Source organism: Sphaerodactylus townsendi, linkage group LG02 (genome assembly GCF_021028975.2).
Source record: "Sphaerodactylus townsendi isolate TG3544 linkage group LG02, MPM_Stown_v2.3, whole genome shotgun sequence".
Taxonomy (NCBI): domain Eukaryota; kingdom Metazoa; phylum Chordata; class Lepidosauria; order Squamata; family Sphaerodactylidae; genus Sphaerodactylus; species Sphaerodactylus townsendi.
The window spans coordinates 57,911,670-57,927,134 of NC_059426.1; the positions used below are offsets into that span (position 1 = coordinate 57,911,670).

Below are 15,465 nucleotides of genomic sequence, written 5' to 3' on the forward strand. Positions count from 1 at the left end.
CATGTCAGGATTTGCATGTCACCAGGATTTGTATGTTACCAGGATGAAGTCATGTCAGGATTTGTATGTCACCACTGCTATGGTTAATAAACCAACTTCAAACCATGATTTGAGAAACTAGTTTGATGTACTCCTCAAGACCAGACTACCCATCATGTTTTCTAATGAGTCAGGGCAGGGCTCACTTTTTCCACAGCAGGTGTGGGGAACAGCATTTTAAAGGCCTGCAGAGGTCCAGTTCTGCCTGGGATCATGGAGTGCTGCCTTCCCTCATGGCATTTGTCTGGGCCAAAGCAGCCCTGGAAGGAATTATTTACCACATTTCAGAACTGCAGATCACATTACATGTGAAACTCTGAAATTGGGTGTATAAACCCTTCCTGAATCATTTCAGGTTAAAAAAATGCCAAAGGAAAGAGGCAGGAGCTCCCCCTCCCCCAACTCCATGGTCCCAAGCCAATAAGGCCCCCCATGGGCTTATAAAATGCCATTTTCCACGGCTGCTGTATAGTTGGAAGGAATAGTCATAAGAAAATTAGTATTTTTTAAAATTAAGATCATGTGAAGTTTGGCCATGAACATAGTTCTAGGAATGGTTTGTGCTTGTATTATCACACTAGCCGTAGTTAGTTTAATTAAACCACAGTTTTGTATTACATTTGCACTGACAGTCAGATTCTGTGTGAGTATTCAGGATGATGTTATTACTGCCAGAGCATGCATGTATGTTTGCAGGCACTAAAGAACTGCCAGATTGAAGACTGGAGGCTGTTATGCATGTCCTGTTTTTGCTGGATTTATTGCTTTATGAGATTGCAACTTTTAAAATGTTCTGCATGTTTTGGGTCAGTCCCAAAGTTGGTTTGGGCTCTATTCGTGATATCCCCATTTCTTTCCCAAGCGTGTAAGCGGCGAGCTTTCCTTTTGAAGTGAGGTCTTATTGGTTTGACTCTATATGCAAAAAGCTTTTCTCAAATTTGTTGTCGATGCAAATGCACGCCCCTATGGTATCCACCTTGCTAATCCATGCCCCCTCTATCCCACAAGTTTCCTCCCCCCTTCTACTTCCTGTCTTCATTTCTCATTGTATTTTTAATTTTTTCTATACAGTGTACAGATGTTAGTTAGTTGGTTTGCTGGTGTGTCATGAACCCAAACACTCTTGAAATTTGAGACTCAGTGAATTACATGATGCCTCTTTTCTCCCCACCAAGATGCCCTCTTCTCTCCTTCCCACTCCACTTAAAAATGTTAGCATACCAATTTTGTTTCTTTTATGTAGTGCATTAGTGTTGGTACATTGGTTTGCTGATGAGTCCTGAACAAGCACCCCTATATAGAAAGTACTGTTTTGACTTAGCCTTCTAAACAGTTAAGTGATGTCTCTCCTGCACTTGGGGAAAAGTTATAGATCCCAAAAGGATGTTAATTAGTCCTTCTTTTCTCTCTATTTACTTCCCTTATTCTTGCAGAATAAGTTTAAATTTCCCTTGTAGGATGCTCTGGATCCCCCCCCCCCTTATTTTATTGATAGTGTGTACCATAGTTAGAATGCATGAACAAGAAAGTTTTAAAAGATGGGTTGGGTTTCTGACACTGCCCACGACGACAAAGGCTTGTTTACTGACATTCCCGGGAAGGAAGGCTGGTCCCCTAAATGCCAGAATTTGTGCAGAACAGAGAAAAACTGAGCGTAATGCAGGGGAAACTGAGACGTTCCGCTGGATTTCGGCTCAATCCTGCACAAAATCAGGGACGAGGACAGCGTGTAGAACTGGGTTTGAGGTTTCAGCACCCTTACCAGGATTCATGGCCACAAGTCCTTTTTCCAGTTGTAGCTATCATCCACTTAAGCTCAAATTTTGATTCTCTTCCCATCCTCATAAATAAATTATTGAGAATTCTAGAGGCAAATCATCAGAAGATAATAAGCATACCCTAATTTATATATGCATTTATTCCAGAGTTACAGTTCAATTGTCCATAGTTCAAAATGTAGGCATTTAGGTTTTCCAACACTGTCTCAGCAAATGCCTCAGAAATTTTTAGGGACCTGTTGCTAAGGTGGGCAGAGTGATGTCAGTTCCAGGTAATGTTCTAGGCTTCCAGTCCTACACACTATGGCCTTGACCCTAGAGACTATGAAGCATTCCTAGAGCACCACTATGTGGAGGCTATTTTTTCCTGATTATCAATTCCTTGAGAATTGTGGGCTGGTAACTCTCCACCCCTGGTAAGTAAATATGAGACCTAGTTTATAAGCACAGATAATGCACAATTCTGGTCACCAAATGTTCTTGGTTTTTCAATGTGAGATCAGCATTTAAGCATGTTAAAAATTTTACTCTTCAGTTTGTAAGTGTATATGATCATGTTTTGAAATCTCTCTTTTCCCTTTTATCCCCAGCTTTTCCCAGCTCCACTCCAGACTCTCTCAAGGAAGATTGTTCAGTACAGGACCAATAACACCATAGTTGGAGTCATTGCCATTATATTAGTTTTCCTGTCAGCCTTTGTTAACATGGTATGTTATACTGTGCTTTTGCTGGCTTAGTTGCACTGTGATATATGGAGAAGAGTTTGGATTTATATCTCCCTTTCTCTCCTGTAATTCAAAGGGACTTACAACTCCTTTCCCTTTTTATCACCACAACAGACACCTTGTGAGGTACGTGGGGCTGAGAGAGTTCCAAAGAACTGTGACTAGCCCATGGTCACTCAGCAAGCATGTGTAGGAGTCAGTAAGCAAAGGTGACTCCACCGCTCATGTGGAGGAGTGGGGAATCAAACCCAGTTCTCCAGATCAGAGTCCACCTTCTCTTAACCATTACACCACACTGGCTCTCAATATCAGTGTCTTGAACTGTGGAATATAATACAAAACAGAAAAGTTTATGAATCTATAGATGATCTTGCTTGGAAGAACTTGTAATATAAGGCAAATGTCTCTGATTGAAAATTATTGGCAATTTTTAATCTACTGCTGAAATATGTGTCCCCTTCTCTTAGCAAAAACCAGACTCTTCTTCTCTGATAAGGTGGTGTAAGAGTTTGATCAGCTGTGTGTCTTGATTGACATATTTTAAAAGGACAATGAAAAAATCAGCTAACGAGTTTGTATGAAATTGATTTTATTGATTGATTATTGGAATACAAGATTTCAGGAAAATGTTCAGTCATTTAGTTCTTTTTTTCAAATTTGCTATGAAGACTGTTAAGCATTGAGAAAGATAAGATCCCTTGAATTATTGAGACAGTGACCTTTTCCACCTGCTGACGTTACACCTGATTTTTGAGGGGAGTTGATCCACAAGCATCGGAATTGGTTTAGGGAGGCTATTCTGTACATCTGCACACACACACACACACACCCCGTACAATTGGGCTGTCAATTTATTTTCTTCTGCACATGGCTTAAATAATGAGGAATTTCAAAGGGAGGTACTGTCGTCATCAGTGTCATTATCAGTGGCGTCAAAGCACCCCCTCTTATTTTTTAATGGACCAAAAATAGCAATATAGTACTCAAGGATTGTAACAATAGGCTTAACAAATTCTCTAAATTCCCAGCTTTCTTTTTTTTTAAAGTAAGAATTTAATTTCTCCCATTGTGGAGATATAAACAAAAAGGCACATTTCTGCAAGGAATGAGGCTACAGACTTGTTTTTGAAAATGAAAGCTGGGGATTCAGAGAACCTGCTTGCACTATCATTGGGACAATACAACTTTATATTGCTATTTTAAGGGTGAAATCATTCATCGGGGAGAGGGGGAGGGTGTGGTTTAATAATGACAACCATCTAGTCACTGAAAAGGGGCCGGAGGCAGGTAGGACAAAGAAAACTGACATAAACATTCAGCACTAGGAAAAAGCCAACTCAAAATTGGCTTCCGGGAAAAACTTTGGGGTAAAAGTGAACTGAAAAAGAACTGAAAAAACCTGGGGAAAAATAGGTGAAAATAACAGGTGTAAAAATGCCTCTGGAAATCAGTGGATAAACTGAAGCAGAATGGGACCAGAACCAACAAAAAAAAACCTTTCATGCAGAAAAGCTCTATCAGAATTATTTTGTAGCGCACAGGGAATAATATTGTTATTCTTTATTGTTATTTATCACTCTGTATTACTTTGTATTTACAATAACTGCAAAAAACAGCTTGACTCATGCCAGGTTAGTTTCAAGTCATACTCTAAAATGAAAATTAAAATATTATCCTTCTTACCAGCTTATATGAACAATTTAAAATTGCCCAGAAGATTGGCCAGTGGCATATCTGTGAAATCTCTTCAGTATCAGATGCCTCTGGTTCCTGGTTGTTCAACATCCTTTTGCAGACTAGAAAACTAAATGCACAATCCTAATAAAGAGAGCTACTCCAGTCTAAGCCATTCATTTCAGTGGGCAGAGGCTAGAGTAACTCTGCATAGGGTTGCTCTGTAAGCCTATCCTGATTTGGTGCACTTAAGCGTGTTAGGAAACTTGTCCTGAATTTGGCACTTCCTGGGAATTTGATGGTGCATGAATGAAGTAAACTAGACCAGACGGCACGTAGGTTGCACGAAGAGGCAGTTGGTGTTTTGTGAAGCAAATCAAAGTGCATGCTTGCTAATCAGTCTCTATTGTGACTTATTTAAGTTGGTGTTTTGTATCATTAAGTCCTAGAGAGTTTGGGCTGGGGAAGTTTCCTGGTGTGAAGAAGTACTTTTAAAGTACACCTCCACCCTGAAGTCCTCGACAACTGCTCTTGTTAAAACTTACTTTCCCCTTCTCCTTGCCTTTGTTTGATGTTAGTTTCTTGCTTTTTGTCAGTTCACTTGCAGCACCATAGACCTCCTCAGTTGTGTGGCTGCAGAGTACAACATCACCCCTCATCAAGTGAATGTGTGCCATATCAGCTATTCTGCCTCCAATTACAGCCTGGGAACAGTGCAAGGGTTCTGTGATAGCTCTCAGCCTAGCTGCAACTTTCCAGAGGTATTCCTTTGAAGCTGTATTTACATGTGTGTATGTGAGTACTTCTGTTTTGTAAAAAAAATTGCAATTTGCTTTGTCATGAAGCTGCTTATAGTGTATAGAGCAGGGGTGTCCAACTCTGGCGCTTTAGATGTTCATGGGCTACAATTCCCATCAGCCATTTGGCCATGCCAGCAGCAGCTGATGGGAATTGTAGTCCATAAGCATCTGAAGCCCCAGAGTTGGACACCCCTGGAATAGAACAATAGCCCCACTTTGCCCTCTAATTCTGTCAATTCAAAGATGTTTCAAGTGCTGCCCTAGTGTTTTTATTATTGTTGTTGTTATTTCCTATTATTTCCTATACTGCCCAACCCCCAAAGGGCTCTGAGCGGTGAACAATAAGGCCAAAAAGGCAACATACAATATACAATAATAAAATATAAACACATAAACATTAAAATTGTTTAAAACACAGTAGCAACAAAACACAGAATTAGTTTGCGGCGCCCGATCCCACATTCGGGAGGGGACCTGGCAGAAGGCCAAAGATGGTACTGATGAAATCGGGGGGCGGGACGTCACGGGGGCAGAATCTGGAGATCAATTAAAATTCTGGGAGATCTCCAGGACCCACCTAGAAGTTGGCAACCTTTAATGAAGCTTGTGGAACCAAAAGGTAGGCAGTACCCCAGTGTGACTCTCCAAGCTGAACATAGCTCTCCATCCTGGACTGTGGACTACTTACGCTCCACAACACCACTCCCCAGTGAGGTTCAATACATATCTGTGGCATTTGTCACGTTGAGTCACAAGTATGTATGCCCTGATGTGTTGGCCTCACTGAAGCATCCAATGAAGTTGATGGGTACTCATTTGTAACTGGGATTCTTCCTTCTTATCATGTTTTTGCATCTCTGTTCAGAGGACATTTGCTCTCATTGATTTTCCTCCTCTTTTCTTTCCTTTGTCCTGGTCCCCTCCCACATCTTCTCAACACAGTATTTTACCTACAGTGTCTTATTGAGCCTCCTAGCCTGCTCTGTGTTCCTTCAGATCAGCTGCATTGGGAAACTCATTTTGATGTTGATCATCGAATTTATCTATGTTCTCATCATAGAAGTGCCAGGGGTTACCCTCTTTGATAATGCAGATCTCCTGGTTACAGCCAATGCCATGTAAGTGGATATAATAAGGTATCTTTAAATGCTATTAAATGTATTTCATCCATCAGGGGACTGGGAACGGAAGGTACCAAGATTGGATTGTAGCTGCTGAAAACAGCAGATGAGCCAGTACATCTATGAGCTGGATCTGTCCATCCATTGGATAGATGGATCCATCTTTGTTTTTCCACATCAGCCTCAAATGCCTCTCGAGTCCTGTTCCTAGAACTGGTATTAGGACTTCGGAGGCCATTTTGGGCTGCTTCTCCAGCAATGGAGAAGGCTGAACATTCACATTTCACATCTATCACATGAATGTACATTTGTTGTCAAAAGTGGTGCCGTGTGAAATTGTTGCTAGATTGTCAGGGTAGGACTGAATTTAGATTTCTTCTTTTGGTCACGCAGCTCAGGATTACCAACGCCAGGCTGGGAAATTCCAGGGGGGTGTTGCAGGGGGTGGAACCTGAGGGGGGGGGCAGGGACTTTAGTGAGGTATAATGCCATTTAGCCCACCCTCCAAATTATTCATTTTCTCCAAGTAGTCTCTGTAGTCTGGGAACCAGCTGTACTTCTGGGGGGGGCGGGGTCTTCAGGCCTTACTTTTCCTCCCTCATCTTAGCCTATTTTCAAAGGTCATTGTGAAGATAAAATGGAGAAGGGCAGAAACCTTTGTGTGCTGTTCTGAGAACTTGGGAGCAAGGACAAGATTCAGATTATAATGTAAAATGTGGTTGTTTGGCAACAAGGTTTTACTGCCTCATCTGCTGCTTGTGAAAACTGCTTGATGGTGTGGAAAAGAGGGCACTTGTGTGCTGTTCCAAGCAAGTCTTCTCTGTAGATTAAGATCCTTTCATGGTTCTTTCCATTTTGCTTCCATCTTGATTTGAGGATCTTGCCTAAGTGTGTGGGGTATTTTTCCCCCTTGGAGGCAGTGAGGTAAAAATGAGGGTAGAGACCAACCACCCCTCTACATCTAAAGCTTTGGGTGATCCAGAGGTGGAAATGGATGGACTCAAGAAAGAAGTTAGCTAGTCAGCTCAGCAATGCTTATACTTTGGCCCAGAGTCTACACAAAAAGTTGTAAATGCCGGACAGAACTAAGTTGTCTTCATGCAGGTTTCATAGTTCTTTAAAGCAATGGTAACCTTCCAAGGCTAGGAAAGAGTAGGCATCCCGCATGCAGAGCCAGCCTAACGTTCTTCAGTTCGTCACCTGGGAGAGATTGTTACTCACTTAAAGTAAGTGGCAAATCACATGGCTGGTCTTATGAAAATGCATGGCTCAGGCAGTGGCAGAGCTGTAGAAATGGAGAAACCCCACTGGCAGTAATGGGCTCTCTCTGGCAATCAGTGTTTTCATAACCACCAGGATTATTAACACTTGTAAGATCAGAGTGGCCATTTCCCACATGGAGGAAGAATATGCACAAAGTTCTCCCTGCCTAGACTCTCATTTCAAGCAAACAGTGAGCTAAATTTGCAGCTTTGCAGTATTACATGGTGGAACCCCACTCCTCTCTAATGCAACATGGCAAGCCACACAGGCTCTCCAAAGTCTTCTGGACATCTTGAGACGTTTGCGGTCCCACAAAGAAGCCACTGCATCTCCACTGCCTTTCTCTCTCTGCCTTTTCTCTAATGTCCCCTCAGTTGGCAGGCAGAGGTAGGTTGTCCTTTGATCCCAAAGTTGAGGATGCGCAGACATCTCACACAGCTATTCATGTGGCAAAACTGAGAAAGAAAGAATCAAAAACTGACGCCTGCTTATAAGAGGCAGTGATGTGGGTACCTCCCCCACCATTCCCAGTGATAACTGAAAGGAACTGTCACAAATGGGCTGGGTGAAGTGGTTAAACCACACCAGGATAATGCTACCTTGGAGGCCAGCAACACTGGGAAAGGATTTGCATACAAGGATTTTGCATACCAAGGAAGTTACCTTGTGCTGTCGGGCAATCAGTCCATCTAACTCAGTTTTGTGTATTCCATTGGCAGCTGCTCCCTAGCCTCGCAGACAGGGGGAAAGCCTTTCCCTGTTATTTGAGATCCTTTAACCGGCAGTGTCAGAAATTTTTTACAGGCAAAGCAAGTGATCTACCACTGTACCCGATATAAATACAGGATCACTTCTTTTAAATGTGATCTAGGGTAGCAGGCAAACAGCCATGCCACAGCGATTCCTACAACTGGTAATTTAAGAATTGAGGCAAAATGTCACAGTTTGATTGAGTGAGTAGGTTAATTGGACCCTCAATTGATTTTTCAGAATCCCCTCTGACTGGAATGATGGCTGGGAGAATGAGAGTGAGAACAGAAGCTAGGAGGAGTGTTCGCATTTGTTCTATTAAAAATCCAGTCACAGCAGCTTGTTTGCTTTTCTTAATTATCAGCAACATTTGCCATGTGATCCTTAATAGAGTTATATTCTTCTAAACCGGTTGAGGTTAGGATTACATTGTTTACTGGCGTTGTTCCTTGTCTGTAATGATTTTCAACATTCCCTTCAATCGGAAGAACCCCTTCAACGATATTGCTGACATAAAATGGTGTGAGCAAGTAAAATTGGACTCCTCTTGAACTCCAGCCACACCCTCACCACTTTTTATTGTTTTGCTGAGATTAATCCACTTGTGTTTGTATTGTTCACTTTGTGTAAAAGAAAAATTAATGGCAAATGAGAGGCAGCCATTTAAAGGAATAATCTGAAAATAAAATATCTTTTAGGCATTTGTACTCCAAGGGATTTTGATAAATGGAGAGCAGGCTGAATTAGAGCTCTTAAAAGCCAATTATTTGCGTCACCTCACAATCAAGATGTCATTAGTGTCAACTTATTAATAAGTACATGAGCAGGTTTTTTCCCAGAAAGAAATTTGGGGGCTGCAAACTTGCCACTCATAAAATGATTTGTATTTATCCTGAGAGCTCCAGCTATGGCTAAGACGCCACATGATGAATCATTTATCTATTGCGGGAGCACTTTTGCACATATTCAACCAGCCACAATCTAAGCGTACCCACTTCTTCAACCACATTCAAAGAACACTGTCTTGTATCAATTTAATTGAATTAGGCATCTGTCCAAACAATTTAATAACTCTCTACACAGTATTCACACTAATGAGCAAGTTATACAGATGTTAGTGTTTTCCTCTATATCAATGGTGGTGAACCTTTGGCAGTCCAGATGTTATGGACTACAATTCCCATCAGCCCCTTCCAATTGGCCATGCTGGAAGGGGCTGATGGGAATTGTAGTCCATAACATCTGGACTGCCAAAGGTTCGCCACCACAGCTCTATATATACAGGTTCACCGAACATGCTGCTCTGAGAAAGGTGAAGCTCAGGATGGCACAACCAAACAAAATTTGACAGTGCAAACCTAAAACAGAGTTTCATCCTTCTATGGCCGGAGAAGTGAATGGATTTATAAGGGTGTAATCCTGTTTAGGATTGTTCTGTTAATCATGAAACAACAGTATCATGGCTATATTATAACTAGATGAAGATCTTTGTGCCCAGAAAAGTTAAGTTTATGATATCCAATCTAACCATTCAACTTTGGGCTAACCACAGATCATTGCCTGACTTCGAATAAAATGAAGTTCAAAGATAGAATCAGTCATCCTATTTTTACACTAGAATACCAGAGGAAATTCTTTGCCAGAGGCAGCAGTGCCACACAGTGTTCAAGCTGAAAAACTGTACTGATGGTATGACGGAGCTATTACTTATTACATACACTTCATTCTCAAATGTATTACCTGCTGTGGATTCTACGAAACTTTCATTGAAGCATGTCTGTTTGAACTGCAGTCTACGTCACATCTCAAAAAAGTCTCAGTTGAAAACAAGTAAATATTTTGAGGCTCCAGCTACAGTGTCTTAAGTCTCCCCTCGCTTCTGTTCTAGCATTGCTTTGGTGCCGGAAGCCAATCTGCACACGTTCATTAGTATCTGTGTGCTAACTTCTAGCTAACGTCTTTGAAACACGTGGAGCTACTGAATAGGTTTATTTGTTTTGACCTTTCGATGCCACTGCACAATAAATCATGACCATTGTTTCCCCTTAAAATAAGTAATTTCATACCAATATGGAAAATAGGATTGATTGGTATTTGATGCAGGAGAAGAAGGTGAATTGACTGATAAAGAAGGGAAACATGTTACAGGTATTAAGAAGAAGAAAGCATCGATGTTGTGTTGAACTGTTTTTAGTATCATATTGAAGTTTTTTTTAGTGTTGAAGTACTCCACATGCAGTTTTCCAGTAGTCCTTACAACAAGTGTGTAGATTAGTATTATTATCTCCACTTGGGAAAGAGGAGAGCTAAGGCTGAAAAATAGGGCACTAATAATATAAATTAGTGAGCAAGATCCGAACTAGGGGTCTTTCTGGCTCACAATTTATACTTGTAGGATAGGAAGCAGTATGGGACAATGTTAAACATTCAAGGGGAGAAAAGAAAGAAAATGGCAAATTATTTGAAAAGATAGGAATGCTCCCCGCCCCCATATATATTGTCTAAAATCTGTATTGTTTTCCTTCCTTCCTTTTTTTTTTTTTTTTGGTTGTTGTTACAGTGTTTTTTCAAATGGGACATGGAATGGAGTATGGTGAGTTCCTGGGAAAGAGGGGGGAGTTTAAGATTGCCTGTTAAAATACAAATTACATCCAGCCATTGTTTTCTTAGGCCAATTCCTGAGACGGACTGCAAGATAATCAACTCCCCTCATTGCTTTGTGAAATGTGAATTTCTATTTGCTTGTTAAGGAGTACAGTGGTGGTGGGAGGACCTCTGAGCATTTCGGATTCACAAGGGGATCTCATTCTCCCCTACTGGTCATCTTCCATACACTTTTATGCTTGACCAGTTGTTCTTCTTTCCCTTTCCCTATTTGCTTTGGCTTCCACTCCCCTTTGCTGGCCTGTTTTCCCTTTCCCTTCCTAGAATCATAGAGTTGGAAGAGACCACAAGGGCCATCAATTCCAACCCCCTGCCATGCAGAAATACACAATCAAAGCACTCCCGACAGATGGCCATCCAGCCTCTGTTTAAAAACCTCCAAAGAAAGAGACTTCACCACACTCTGAATCAGTGTATTACACTGTTGAACAGTCCTTACCCACAGGAAGTTCTTCTTAATGTTTAGGTGGAATCTCTTTTCTTGTACCTTGAATCCATTATTCTTTGTCCTAATCTCTGGAGCAGCAGAAACCAAGCTCTGTCCATCTTTAACATGACATCCCTTCAAATAATTAAACAGGGCTATTATGTCATCCCTTAAACTTCTGTTCCCCAGGCTAAACATACCTAGCTCCCTAAGCTGCTCCTCACAGGGCATGGAATCCAGATCTTTTACCATTTTGGTCACTCTCCTCTGGACCTGTTCCAGCTTGTCAATATCCTTCTTGAATTGTGGTGCCCAGAACTGGACACAGTATTCCAAGTGAGATCTGACTAATAGAGTGGTATTATTATATCCATCAGTCTAGACACTATGATCCTATTGATGTAGCCCAGAATTGGTTTTCTTGGCTGCCGAATCACACTGCTGATTCATGTTTAATTTGTGGTTCAGTAAGACTCCCAGATCCCTTGCACATGCACTGTTGTCAAATCAGGTGTTTCCCATCCTATATATGTGCATTTCATTTTTTCTTTCCCTCCCTCTGACATGTTTTTTCAGTTCCTCCCAACTGTCACTTTCCAACTTGTCTCTCCTTCCCTCCCCCCTCAGAGTCCCCATGGCCTCTCCCTGCTTCCTGCCCATTCACCTGCTGCCCCAGCAATCCAAAATGCTGTACAAATGTCTTATTTTTTTTATGTTGCAGTGTCTGTACATTCAAAAACAAATGTAATGGTGGATTAATTCCCCCCTTTAATTCCTCCCACTTTTTAGATTTTTCTGCAAATCCAGAGAGTTCCTTCGGTTTGCCGAAACATCAACCCAGTTCCCAAGTGGCTCCATCATGTGGGTTTTTAACAAATCTGCATGCTGGCAAAGTTGGGAATTAGGTATCTGTTGTGAGCAGTGTTATTAATCACAGTTAATGTTAAGCAATATCACCAAGATCTGAAACCAACTTCCACCCATTAGTGTTAACAGTGCTTGGTGGCAGTACCAATACTGCCCTTAAATGTCACAGGATGCTGAAAAATTCAGGACCTCGAGAAAGAGAGTGCCCAATATTAGATCCTGTGCCCCTGGGTACAGAATGCACAAGTCGTGTGGTAGCCCGCTCTCTATGCAGCTTACTACAGTAACAGTAGAAATGAAAAGATATACACAAAGGGGCCACTTGCATTTTAATGGCCCAGCAGGCTAAAATGCAGAAGTACCAAATAGAAATTTAATTGATGTGTCAAATAGAATTGATTTTACTGATTCCAATTTGATCTTATCCCCTTGCTCTGCCTGTTGCTGTAATGTGCTTGCATTGTGTGGAATGTATTTGTGTAGCTGAGTGACTAGCAAAAAAGAATGTTCTCAGTTTGTGTGGTTCTTTTGTTCCCCTGTAGTCCTGCAGGTGTGTCCAGGGTGGCTCTGAAAATTGTTACTCCTGTAGTCATAACCGTGTTTGTCTTGGCGGTCTATCTCCATGCTCAGCAAGTGGAATCCACAGCGAGGCTTGATTTCCTTTGGAAACTTCAGGTGTGTGGTTGTTTCTGAATGACAGAGTGCTATTACATAATCAGAGCAGCTGTTTGGATTGTTACTCCATGATAACCCTCGACTCATAAATTAGAGCTCAAAATTCTGACACAAAAGACTCCTTCTACAATATCTTTTTCATTCAAGGACTTTTATAAGGTAAAAGAATTCTGGCTTGCTTAGTAGGTGTGTTATCAATGTTAGATTACAGGCTGCTTTTCTTACTTGCCAAACATAGTCTGCCTAGTAAACATCATTATGTGACATCATCCCGTGGATCAATAGTGACTCTTTGTTTGCACAGGGGACTACCTTTACCTTAGACCTCTTTGAGCACAGTTGTAAGAGAGAGAGGTATATAAATATCATATATCAGTAAAGTGACCCATCGGCACCAGATCTGAAGCATTAATTAAGTCCAAGCATTAAAGATTTCAAAACAGTTTTTCACTACTGATATTTATTATTAGAGATTATAAATTATTAACTGCAATACTCCATACAATTGTATTCCAGGAGAGTTGATACCAATATATCATCAGAGTGCAGTATGAGTGTGAAATGTTTAAGAGTTTGCAGGTTTTTACTGAAAGACATAACTGCAGAGAAAATAGATATTTATCCGTTAAAAAAACCTTGATTTTTGTGAATATTCTGTTTTCTGTTATGTTTTTCATCATTGTTATTCCTGCAGCTGTACCATATTCCCACTTGGCCTCTGCTGCAGCTTTCTTTTGTTGAATTAGTCACAAGGTTGATCCCATCCAGTTGGGGATTCTGTAGGTAATGGTATGACGTTACAGCACAAGTGTGCACCATTTTTACTGGTATTTTTTGAATTTGGGTTTATTAGACCCAAAAATTTTCAGAAAAGCTGAAGAAAGCTGAATACACATATTGGTACATGGGGCTTTTTGACTTTTTCCAGATATCTGAAAATCCCCCCTCCCCCTTAAAATCAGTGGGGAATTTTTTTCAGGGTTCTGGTAGGGGTCTGTTTTTCAAAGTAGAGGCACGATATTTGCAATATAGCTGCAGGTGACTCTCTCCATCTCTATCCAATGGAGTTTTTAATTGTTTCCAATAAAAGATGGCTCTACTCCCTTTGGGGGCCCATTGAATTAGACCCCCTGACCCAGACTTCACCAAACGTGGGGGTTCTTCTAAGGCGAGTCATTTGCAGCTATGCTGCAAATTTGGTGCCTCTACATTGAAAAACAACTCTCCTGGAGCCCATTAAATGCAATGGCAGCACAACATTTTCCCAGGTCCCCATTGTTTCCAGTAGAGGAAAACCCAGCCTTTTTTTCCTCTAAGGGAAAAGAAAAAGGCATGCCTATGAGCAGCCACCACAGGTCAATGCCTCTCACCCAAGAACCAGCCCAAGCCCAATGGAACCAAACCAGAAACAAATCCAGCTGAACCACAAAGCCTAAGCTTCTTGGCTACCTCACCAGCCTCTTACTTCCCTGAGAAATCACTGCCTGGCGGTGCCTCCCAGCACAACACCAGTCAAGGTAAGTTTAAAGGAGATGGGTTAAAATGTAAAGCCCAATGCCTAGCCTCACTCATTGGATTTAATTTTTTGAAAATCCCCCCTGTGCCGTTACATGGGCCATAGAAAAGCTGAAAAGCAAAAAACTTTTGGCTCTTGACTTTCCATCTAGAGAGCTTTTTTTTTCAGTTCAGCATATCAGAATCCACACTCCTACATCACATTGCCCATTTGATCAGATGATGTCTGTGAACGTCAGAAAATAAAATCATAACAAAGAAGATTTGCCCCAGTCTCTGAGGACAATTGAAGCAGAGAACAGTTCCAACCTTTCTGCAGGTATTTTCAGTGGAAAGGATGAAAAATCACTGAAACAAGAATTTTTTGGGGCTGCTGAACATGCTTGCAAAAAAGAGTGACTGGGATCCTATATTTTTGTTCCATACATGTGTCTCTCCAGCACTGCAGAGGCGAAATTCTACTGTGGAACTTGCTTCCTTTGATTCTAGGCACTTTTATTTGGGCAATTCTGGTATTTTTCAGGGGACCTCAAAGTGCCAGGTGGAGGATTGCCTCTGCAATGCCCAGAGAGAACCACGTGTACAGCAAAGGTATAGGATCCAAGCCACTGTATTGTCTCTTCGCAATATATTATGCTTAAAATCTGGCTCTGCTTGTTCATTTCAGTTATAATTCTATTGCGGTAATGTATATTGATACACTCTGTCTTAAACCCAGCATTCATTTCCAGCCTATTTCCTTTGTGAAAAGACCAGACTTGCAATCATATCTGTCTTTCATAAAAACAGGCTACTGAAGAAAAGGAGGAGATGGAAGAACTGCAGGCCTATAACCGGCGCCTTCTCCATAACATCTTGCCAAAGGATGTAGCAGCCCACTTTCTTGCACAGGAGCGACGCAACGATGAACTCTATTACCAGTCATGCGAGTGTGTGGCTGTCATGTTTGCCTCCATCAGCAACTTCTCAGAGTTTTATGTAGAACTTGAGGCGAACAATGAAGGGGTGGAATGCCTGAGGCTCCTCAATGAAATTATCGCAGACTTCGATGAGGTATGTTAAAGGAAAGTCAGTAGTCTCGTGGTGTGCTCCACACGACACATCTGAAAACACTGCCTACTTCTGCACTGGATTAATTTTATCAGATGGAATTCCACTTATTCTGTT

The 15,465-nt window shown here is 41.4% G+C and overlaps 1 protein-coding gene across 4 annotated transcripts in view; it reads left to right on the forward strand.

The window, feature by feature from the left end:
• ADCY5 (adenylate cyclase 5) overlaps positions 1–15,465 on the forward strand; it is a 263,000-nt gene that overhangs the window by 239,330 nt on the left and 8,205 nt on the right. For all 4 annotated transcript variants that reach the window (XR_007243478.1, XM_048483745.1, XM_048483743.1 and 1 more), the window contains 6 exons: positions 2,408–2,524; positions 4,813–4,977; positions 5,959–6,134; positions 10,711–10,743; positions 12,651–12,783; positions 15,088–15,351. Coding sequence is in view for 3 of the 4 variants with exons in the window: in XM_048483745.1 (XP_048339702.1) it covers positions 2,408–2,524; positions 4,813–4,977; positions 5,959–6,134; positions 10,711–10,743; positions 12,651–12,783; positions 15,088–15,351 (888 nt within the window). In the remaining variant the exon portion in view is untranslated. The remainder of the gene's footprint in view (positions 1–2,407; positions 2,525–4,812; positions 4,978–5,958; positions 6,135–10,710; positions 10,744–12,650; positions 12,784–15,087; positions 15,352–15,465) is intronic.